At 37.7% G+C, this 11,053-nt stretch overlaps 1 protein-coding gene across 2 annotated transcripts in view; it reads right to left on the bottom strand.

Annotated features, from left to right (window-relative positions):
- Positions 1-204: 204 nt before the first annotated feature.
- CEP120 (centrosomal protein 120) overlaps positions 205-11,053 on the bottom strand; it is an 82,137-nt gene continuing 71,288 nt past the window's right edge. The window contains exons 20-21 of one of the 2 annotated variants that reach the window (XM_075411295.1): positions 2,822-2,967; positions 205-2,133 (exon numbers count right to left, since the gene is read on the bottom strand). In XM_075411295.1, the coding sequence (XP_075267410.1) occupies positions 1,893-2,133; positions 2,822-2,967 (387 nt within the window). In that variant the 3' untranslated portion in view covers positions 205-1,892. Of the gene's footprint in view, positions 2,134-2,821; positions 2,968-9,824; positions 9,895-11,053 lie in introns of those variants that run through there. The other variant, XM_075411296.1, reaches the window with a different exon arrangement.

The raw sequence follows: 11,053 nt of genomic DNA, 5'->3' as shown, positions 1-11,053 counted from the left end.
TTCTTTACAAGTCATGGACGAGACTCAATCAGGAAGGAAAGAGTGAAATTACCTTGAAAGCGAACGTGTCAATTTTATGGATTCAAGCAATAAAGACTGTCCTATCACCAGAAACAGAAAAAATGTGTTCAAATACATAGTTGAAAAATAAACAAAATCCTTCATACTTACTTAAAAGTTTCAATTTTATTTAAGTAACACACCTGAAAAGTCATAGAGTAGCAGTTGAAAAATATCACCAGTTACAGAAATTTAGTCCAGACAATCTTTGTGATCTTTAAGTCTAAGGCACCCTCCAGCGTTTGAAGCAGAAACTACACTTCCAGCAAGTGAGCAAACATTTGGAGAAAAACGGTGTGAGCAAGTCTCCTGTCAAGACAGAAGCTCCCTGATTCATTACAAAAGCATTTCTTAAAGTCTAGTACTGATAAGTGATAATTCCTCACAGAACATGATCTCTATGTTTACATAGCTTGTTTAAGACTTTTCTGAGGAGCCTAAGCTAATAGTTTATTTAACAGAAGACAGGCCCACGGTAGGGAAGAGGAACAAGAATGTACCTAAAGACAAAGCCAGACATAATACAAAAAAATAATTTATAAATTATACCATACAAAACAGGAAGGCCACAGTTATGCAGCCATGTCCACAGAAGTTCACTGATTTTATATAAAAAAAAAATTTGCATTGGTATTTTTGTTCTTTCTAAAAGTAACAAATCTTAAGATGTTTTCAGTACTTGAGATTCAAACAGAGAAATGTTTGTGCCTCCAGGACAGACAAAAATGCCTATTGAAAGGACAGTGTTGTAAGCTAATGTTACGATTTTAAAACTACTGAAAGAGAATGACAGCTGGAAACCAGAAGTTTTTCAACTGTAATTATGCACAAACTAGCATTTCTTGTGGATTTCTCTTCTAGCATTTACACCTTGAGACTGTGCCCTGTTCACACTTCCACAATCAAACAAAACCTCACATACAATTTTAGTGGTAATCAGATAACAGCCTTTGAAATGTATGTTTAAGTAACTGCACAGTGGTTAGGTCTTGATTAAGGAAAACATTACCTAGAAAAGCTCTTGTTTTATGTATGTGTTCAGAATTTAAAGTGTATAAATTAATTGAAATGCGCTTCAAGTACTTGTCTTATTCAGGATGGACGCAAGAATGCTTGTATATTTCTGTGCACTAGGTCTTCACCCTCCTGGCTTCACCCTTACAGGCCTATGTGCAAAACTGGTACAGCAACAAAGGGTTTTTCATCATGCACTATCAGGCTAGTGACTTAATAACTGGCAGAGTTATAGTTGCATACGGTTTGAAAGCTTCCCCCCCCCCCAAAACTTGTCTCTTTTTTACTACAGAACTTTTAGTTATCTTAACTGCAGCTGGAGAAGCAAAAATTGATTACCTTAGCAAAAAAATGACATTTGGTCAGTGCTGCACTTCGGTTCAGAATTAAGAGTTCTATCAGGAAAAACAGCTGAAGTCACTTTTATCTAGCATAGCTGAAGAGTTCTTTTTAAAAATTGAAAGAAATTACGATGATATTGACCAAAAAATCTTAGAATTAATATTAAAAATATTACAAATAAACCTAGCCAAAGTGATGCAAAAAGAGGTAGAAAGCATTTCAGAAGTACACAAGATAAATATATTTACATATATATACACACACAAGTATAAAAACATTAAAAAACAGCCATGACCTCTTTAAGACTTAAAACTCCGCTTAACTTCACACGTTGCAAGTATTTACATTGACTTCAAAAAGAGCAAACAATAGTGTGCAAAATTAAGCATGACCTTACAGAGTAAGCAGTACAAGTTTACTAAAAATCACTCACTCTGTTCAAATTTTGGCTCTTTTTAACAACTTTTTGTATGCTTTTATTTAGTGATGTTCCTTTTTGCAATAGCTTCTCTGATTTGACGATCAAGTTCACTTACAATATGGTCTTCATGGTTATATACTCCTGTTCGCAACAGGGTATCCCTCTCTTCTATCAGACGAGAGAGATAATCATCCGTGTTCTCATTTAATTTTCTGGAATGAAGACTATCCACTCTACCAGCAGAATTATCTCTAACATCTTGCAATTGCCTTCTCTCTTCTTCTTGGTGCTTTAGCCTGATGTTGATAAAATGGAAAGAATCAGAGGATGAGCCATATTAAACACCGCTCTGATCATTTTCATATTAAGTCTTTACCTACTGAAGTAGTTAGTAAAAGAAATCTATAAAAAGTAACAAGTTATCCTCTCTCTAGGGAAAAACAACTGTAAGTAAAAGAAATGTTAATATAACACTTCAATTCTAACAATACCTTTTCTATATGCGCTTGTAACTATAATACTTGCTACCAAGTCTCCTATTTTGATATTGCAAACAGCACTCAAATTAAAAGGGTTCAACATGCAGAACTACTGCAGAAAGTTTCTGGAGAACAACATTAGACAGATTTAAAATTTTAATGTATTCAAAATATGAATAGTACATGCCTCTTCCTTTTCTTAAAGCAGAAGTTATCTTTAGAACTGAACTTTTAAAACAGAAAAAAGCCTGGTGTTACACAACTATGACCATAACACAAAAAAACAGGGTACAGTGGCCTTAACCGTAGATTTTCTATATTGCAGTACTGTTGCATTTTATAAGCAGGCAATTTTTACTCAAGGGACACTAAACTGTGTTCTTTCACTGGACTTACAGCCAGTTACAACCTTGATTTAAACTGAACCTTCTCCCATTTTGAGGCAGACAGCAAGAAGAGAGGGGAGGGGGTGGAAAAAAAATGAACCCTGCAAATGCTTTTATACCTGTTAAGTTCATTTCTGATATCCTCCAGCTCTTGTCGGTCTGTTTTCCCCAGCTCTTTCTCTTCTGCTGCCAAATAACGCAACCTCATGTGTTCCAGCTCTTGTTGCTGCTTTTTGAGGTGAGCCATTGCATTTTCTTGTTCACGCTAATGTAGGAAAGGATGAAAACATAATTCAGCTCACTACACGATTACATGTAAAACCACTGATTATAGCAAAATGAGCAAAATTTCAGGAATGAAGTCACAACAAGTAAGTCTCCAGCAGTATTAGAAATGCCGGAGTTGAACAGAATGTCTTAGCTGTTCATATCTATAATGCAGTAAGACCAGTGACTACCACAATTATAGTAAACCTGTCCAGGCAGGATCAGCTGAAGCCCAGTCATAGACACCTTTCCATTAACAAAATAGCAAAAATATTACAAACCCTTCTACAAACTCTGGCTTAAGCTGGTGAACATAAAACTTGTAGAACTGCTCAAGATACTGAGATTTATTCATTTCCTACATGGTATTTTAACTTTTTTTGAGAAATAAAAACCGGAAACATGCTAAATAGTTGCAGGAAACTTCCATCATCAGCACCATAGTGCCTAGCGTCAAAGCTTCTTGTTCTTGAAGTTCTTGAAGTTCTACTTTTTGAAATTGCCATTTGCAGTTAAAAAATACGCCTTGAAAACAAAACTCTGGTGAGATTTCCTTTTACATTTGTCTAGCTCTATGTGAAACATCAGACAACTTCTTCTGTGAACTTAATCCAATTAATCTATGTAATCTAAAAGTTTACTTGGTTCTATATTTTTTTAAAGCTCTATGTAGACACCATAACAAAACTAGGGCTTCAGCCCACTACCGCTTTATTATAGTGGCTTTATGAGAAGTGTGGTCCTCTCTCCACTTGTTTTCCTCCCAGTCATTTTCCATATGACCTTGTCCACTTACTCAATACAGTCTTGCACTCTGAATGAGACAGAAGACCTGAAGTAAAATAGTATTTGTTCCCGTAGTTGAAAAATGAGGCAGGAGGTTACACAAACATCCTGGATCTAGACATACTGTGAAGTGCAAGGTTACCTTTGTAATTTTGACATTGCTTTCATCCGAAATATTTGACTGTTAATACAATCAGCTTTGTATTCATTGTAGGGGTAAAAAAGATAATTTTTTTCTATGTGTGACTGTATTCATTATAAGTTATATTCATTAGGTTATATTCATCAACCTAATAATACTTGGAAGAGTCTAGTCAGTCAGTTTCCTGAATCTCAGTTCCCAGCATCTTAAGCACTCCCTGTTGATGATTAGTAAGTGATAAAAAAAGCTGAATTTCACAAGGAATTTGAATAAACAAAGACTCTAATTGGTAATGTGAACAAACAATACAAGAAGTACGTGACAAGAAGTCACAGCATGTACATAACCCCAAAATGCTTTATTTTTATACCAAATCTAATACACCACCCAGGCAAATTAAATGTTAGAATTGCAGTGAGACAGGCCATAAAGCTTGAAGAACAACTTATTAAAGGGACACGTTACTAATAAAACCAGAACCAGGAATCCTGCCACAGAGTCTACAGCTGACAGATGACTGAAGTATAAAAAAAAGTACTTGGGGAAGATAAGGCCATAATTCCATCCTTCCACATCAAGAGTTCATTGCAGAAGAGAGGCACCCTTTTTTCTGCTGGACAGGTTTGAAAAACAGTCTCAGGCAGAAGCTGAATAGGTTTTAGAACAGGAATCTGCAAATACATGCCGCAGATATTAGCAAGTCACTACAGCCAGCTGATATTTATCCAAGAGTTTTCAAGAGTTCTCGGGAAATTCAAATACAAAGTTACAAGACTGATTGGAGGTGTAACCTGTCACCAAAATTAGTGTTGACACCAGAGGAATAATTATTTCCCCATTTTTAATTTTATTCCTTCTTTAAACAGAGGCCTTAAGAATATCCATGAACTACCAGCAGGACTAACTTTCACAGTGGCCAAACTGGTTGAAACCATAACTAAAACCAAAACTAACAGGGTGTATGGATGCACCAGGAAGAAGGAACCCAGCTTTTGTAGAAAAGTAACACTTCCAACCAGTTTTGTTGGGGTTTTTTTTGTTTTGTTTGGTTTTTTTTTAAGTCAACACAGTAAAGAAATCACCTACAACCACATACAAAACTAAGCTGTCACTAAGGAAGTCCTCTCAGATTAATCAGGATTAAGAATAACAGAGAAAGGACAGCAATTTATCATTTCCACAACAAGAAGGTAACAGTGGACTCCATGAAAATCTACTCTTTGACATATTCATAAATGAGGAAGTCATTCTGGAATAAACAGTTTGCTGGCGACACAAAATTATTCAGTGGGGAAAAAGTGGATGTGGAAGAGTGGGATATTATGGGGACAAAACTATGAGTTAATTTGAAAAGGAAACAGAAAAATTAAGAATACATCCACTGATGTCTACTAAACACGACAGCCTGAATGCAACTGCTGGCTCGTGATGCACTCAACTAATGGACTGAGGGCAGCTGAAGGATATTCAAAGATACCCAAGCTCGTTTCTAGATCTTGTGCATCTACTGCTGGTCTCTGTATGGGCTAGATTGATATTTCACATCAGTTGGCCAGCCTGTTTTTTCCCCACTCGCTGAAAGTCAAAACTAAGTAAATTCCAACTAGAGACATGATCCAAGTTACTAAAACAGTGCAAATTAATCACTTAAGCAATATACCAAACATGTCATGAGCTTCTTAATCACAGAGTATTTTGAATTAAGATAGACATTTGTATTTTCAACAATGCTGCAGATCAAGCATTACTGTTGAAATATTTAAAAAAAAGACATAGGGTGTGGGGTTTTTTTAGTTTGTTTGTGGTTTACTTTTTTTTTAATTAAAATCCTGGAGAATATCACAATGGTATTCTCTGGTTTCCAAATATCTGGATAAGCAACATCATCCAGATAGTAAAGCCAAATTTGAAGTATACAATGGGCTACAAGGAGGAATGGAATTATCTTAACTATTTGATAGTTGTACTTACCTTGAGTTGTTTGCTTTGCTAAATGCAGGTGGTAAGACAAAATGCTGAGCATGAGCTAGTCTCAAATAAGTTTTACTGTTTTTATACCAACCTAAGTTATAGAACAAGGAAATAAATGCAATGCAAATCTGATTATATTACTCAAGACGTACAAGTATGAGGACAGGCTAATATTTACTTCTTTTCAAGATCATCACTATTCATAACACCTTCTGAGTTAAATTATTTTCAAAATGGAGCAAGTTAAAATATTGCTGTGTTTCAGGAAAAAAGAAAAAGGTTGAGATCAGTATCTTACGGCAAACATAAGACCTAAAATTACAGATGTGTTACACCTCCTTTGTAAAGTTCTATTTAGCCTCAGGAGTGTAGTTGCTGTGCTGTACATGTAGAAGTCTAGAACTTTCTACCTGTCTGTCCACACAGGTAAAGAATCCAGTAATTGGATCTGGTGACTAGCTACTTTTCCTGATTAGAAAACAAAGAAACTTGCTACACATATTACTACACTAGATGCAGTACAGCCTGCACATCCTGTTTTCCAGTTTTGGAATTAATTTGTCAAGTACAACCAGGTTTTCCTGTTAACATTATCTAACAATGGCAAGAGTCTTGAAGGCCACACAATAAATTATGTAAGAATGCAATTCACAAGCATATTGCCTCGAGTGGGGAAAAAAAATACCCTCATTAGTGTGGAGAATGAGGCTGGCATCTTCCTCTTAGAGGATGTCAAAAAATTTAAATGTTTTACAGAAGAATGTTTAACTGCTGTTCTCTCCTTTTCTAGTCTTTCTACCTATGTCAATTTCTAGACAGGATTAGCGTCAGTCCAATGCATTGTTGCAGGTTGTGAGGAAAGGATTAACTTCAGAAAAAAATCTCCTTGCTCTGCAGTTCAGTTTTTTCATACTCTAATTGTCCCATTTTAAACTAGGATCACTGTCATGGGAAGCTGGGATATTAATGAGTCTGTCCAATTTGTGTATCTCAGTAATTCTACCAGATAATTTTTTTAAAGGTTGTTGGCCAAACATCACCTGAAAACTGAATACTAGAAAAGTAATGCAAAACAGAGTGGCACTTATTACTACCGCAGCCAGACTTCAACAGGCCAGGAGAAAAATATATCCCTGCCCCCTAATGAAACAGATTATAATAAGACACACAATACACACAAATCAAATAGCTGTGACTACGCTGAATAGAAGTCTTCTCCAGTCCTTCAGTTTGTGGAGTGTATAACTCAGATCTACAAGGAAAGATTTTAAAAGTGTTCTTACAGTTGCAGCTTCAGAGGAAAGATATAACTGTGTGCTGACATCTGGGAGTAGAAGTTCCATGACAAGTTGGTATGTTACCATTTGAGGCAGTATAGTTCAATGATCCAGAGGTTTCTGTTGTTGAGCAACTTGCTTACAACAGCAAACTGATAGAAAAACAGGCATTTTAAACAAACCCAGAGGAAAAATATATACTGGAAGTACATATACTGAAGGTTAAAGTCTGAAGCTCAATCAGGCTGAGAAGACAACAAAATATTCCTAATGCTTTCCTATTGATCAGAACTGATTTAATTTAATACCTTGGTCCTTTATGCCCTAATTGAACTAGTTAGTTTCAGAACCATAAGTTTTTTTGATTAAGAAACAGCTTTAGTGATGTTTATAAAACCAAGAAAAGGACAAAAGAGAGAATGATGCAAAAGCCAAAGAGAGATGTAGGAAAAGCAAGGCTTTCCTCAAGAATCCTTTGTTCAGTTCCTGTTCCTTTTGATGTTTTTCTCTGAGAAAAGGAGGCAGGAGACCCGCATGGATGAGCAAGGAGCTTCTAGCAAAACTCAAATGGAAGAGAAAAGTCTACAGAATGCGGAAAGAGGGACAGGCCACTTGGCAGGAATACAGGAACATTGTCAGAGCATGCAGGGAAGCAATGAGGAAGGCTGAGGCCCACCTGGAATTAAATCTGGCAAGCGATGTGAAAGACAACAAGAAGGGCTTCTTCAGGTACATCAGCAGCAAACGGAAGACTAGGGACAATGTGGGGCCACTGCTGAACAAGGTGGGTGCCCTGCTGATGGAGGATGCAGACAAGGCAGAGCTACTGAATGCCTTCTTTGCTTAAGTCTTTAGTGCTAAGGCCGGCCCTCACATCCAGGGCCTGGGATGCCTAAGGGAGGAAGCCTGGCAAAAGGATGACTTTTCCCTTTGTGGAAAAGGATTGGGTTAGAGATCACTTAAGCAAACTGGACTCCCACAAATTTGTGGGCCCTGGTAGAATGCACCCACGAGTGCTGAGGGAGCTGGCAGATGTCATTGCTGAGCTGCTCTCCATCATCTTTGAAAGGTCCTGGAGGACAGGAGAGGTGCCTGAGGACTGGAGGAAAGCCAATGTCACCCCAGTCTTCAAAAAGAGCAAGAGGGAGGACCGAGGGAACTACAGGGCCAGTCAGCCTCACTTCTGTCCCTGGAAAGTTGATGGAACAGCTCATTCTGGAGGTCATTTCCAAGCAAGCTGAGGGAAAGTAAGTTATCAGGAATTGTCTACATGCATTCACCAAGAAGAAATCATGCTTGACCAATCTGACAGCTTTCTATGATGGCATGACCAAGTGGGTAGATGAGGGTAGTCATCAGTGGCGCTGAGTCTAGTTGGAGGCCTGTAACTAGTGGTGTCCCCCAGGGGTCAGTACTGGGCCCAGTCTTGTTCAACTTCTTCATCAATGACCTGAGTGAAGGGACAGACTGTACCTTCAGCAAGTCGGCTGACGATAAAAAACTGGGAGGAGTGGCAGATACACCAGCAGGCTGTGCTGCCATTCAGTGAGACCTGGACAGGCTGGAGAGTTGGGCAGAGAGGAACCTGATGAAATTCAACAAGGGCAAGTGCAAGGTCCTTCACCTGGGGAGGAACAACCCCATGCACCAGTACAGGCTTGGGGCGGACCTGCTGGAGAGCAGCTCTGTGGAAAGGGACCTGGGTGTCCTGGTGGACGACAAGTTGACCACGAGCCAGCAGTGTGCCCTGGCTGCCAGGAAGGCCAATGGGATCCTGGGGTGCAGCCTACTCAAGCTGACCCTGCTTTCTTCCAAAATTAAAAAAAAACAATATTAATAAAACACTTTTGCACATTTACAGTACTAACAAAGTCCAGCATTTATAAACCCACTTGAAACATCTCCATTTTATTCTGCGTCTATTTAAAAACTGTTATAATTGTAAACAAAGTATTTTTTAAGTGTTCCTCAGTGCAGAGAAGATTATAAATACATGCTCACATGCTTAAAATTTTCAGTCAAGACTTTGACATACTTCACATTTCCAGAGAGAATACTGTCCTACAATATATCCTGAAATAAGGAACATTTCAAATCTATTCCCAACTGCTTGTTGTAGCCAGTCAGGCTGTTTAAGCCTCAGTAAGAACTACTAGAATTTTAAATTTTTAACTTCTAGAATTTTGCATTTTTAAATTTCAGTTAAGGGAACACTCTGGAATCATCAGCTGCTGGACTCAAGGCAGCTTCGTGGACAGCAGATAAGATCCACTAGAAACTGATAACACTTGGAAATTTTGCTCTTCCATCACCACCTAATTACCATTAGCCACTATCCTATAGTGAGGCAGCCATAAGTGAACCAAGAGTATCACGTGTGAATGACTTTGAAAACTACTTTTACAATATACTCTTAGTTGGCCAGGAACCTTCTCCTCCACTACTTTCGCAGCACTGCTAATCACGCTATTCCCTTTGCTCTTTTTCTTTTCTTTCATCCCCCCCCCCCACTAAAACTTACCACTGATATTAATTTCTCTTATTAATTTGATATTTTGACATCCTCCTCTTACATCGCCATAAACAAAACAAATCCAGTCCAAACCAGGCCACGTACTAGTTATCAGATCATTTACTTCAATGTTTCACTACTTCTCTTCATTAGTTTGCATCTTTGTAAAGTAGTGCTTGAGGCATGGAATACTGTTTTAGAAGCTCGCATGCGGGAACTTCAATCATGTTTTGAAACCTAAGGTATTACAGAAATATCAGCATTAAATAAAAATCAACCAGTAATAAAAACCTTCAAAATTTCAATTATAATCAGATCATAAAAGTATCCCTGTATGCCACCAGGTGCTCTAGTTAAGAGGCTCTTCAATCAAGGAAGCACAATCTTTATTTTGCCATAGCTGCCTATAAATCCAAAAGGGAGATGTAAACATACATACGCTAGACTAAACAATGGCTAAATAGCAGCCACTATTCACTCTCCCACTCACACATACCATGCAAGTCTGTGGGAAAAACTTACGACTGAAGCTAAGGAACTCAAGTAAAGTTTTCTGAAAATAACCCAGAGCTGACAAGTCAGTAGGAGGGCCTGGATGGTTTCAAGACACAGTTTTTAACTAAGATTTGGACTTCCAACTGGGGTTTTTTTGTGTCTTTTTTTTTAAACTAAGATTTACATCCTATCCTTGGCTAAATTACTTATAAATTAATCAAGTTAATTACTGAGTGGATAAGCGAGACACTGGACAAGATAGAGTGAATGTCAGCCAGCCAATATGGTCTACACTGTTTTAAGCAAACGCATCAGTGCTGGTTTTAACAGAGCCGTAGAGCACAAACACATTACAAGACTTAAAAAATATTTTTTCCAGACACTGAATAATGTGTGCATGTATATTTTGAGATTTTGTTTTTCCAGATTATAACAGAGACTATCAACTGCTGAAAATTACATTTTTGCCAGCATTGATTTTGGTTTTGACACATTGTTTCTTGCACTCAGACAGGCACTGAATTTAGCATCTAAGATTCTGTAAGCATTTATGTCATTTTGCATAAATGGATTGATTGCTCTCAGAAATAATGCTCACGTACTTAAAAATTATGGAAGTCTCATCTGTGTAACACTGAGATCTCCCAGTCAGCAAACTTTGAAAGACAGTTTTGAAACCTCTGGAAATGATAAAATCTACGTGGGTGCACATCTGCATAGCTAACTTGTTGACATTATTTGTCTTCCTAAAGCTGAACAGGGGTACAATAAACAAAGTAGTAATACAGACTTGCACTGAGTAACAGAGAGGGAAGAAAATAAGCTGGGTGAAGTCTGTTTTCACCCAGCTTTACCAACCGTGTTTGAATTCAGCTAAATTCTCTATTTTGTTAAGCACAGG

The sequence above is a fragment of the Opisthocomus hoazin genome, chromosome Z (genome assembly GCF_030867145.1).
Source record: "Opisthocomus hoazin isolate bOpiHoa1 chromosome Z, bOpiHoa1.hap1, whole genome shotgun sequence".
NCBI lineage: Eukaryota > Metazoa > Chordata > Aves > Opisthocomiformes > Opisthocomidae > Opisthocomus > Opisthocomus hoazin.
This window is presented reverse-complemented; position numbering and strand designations above follow the sequence as displayed.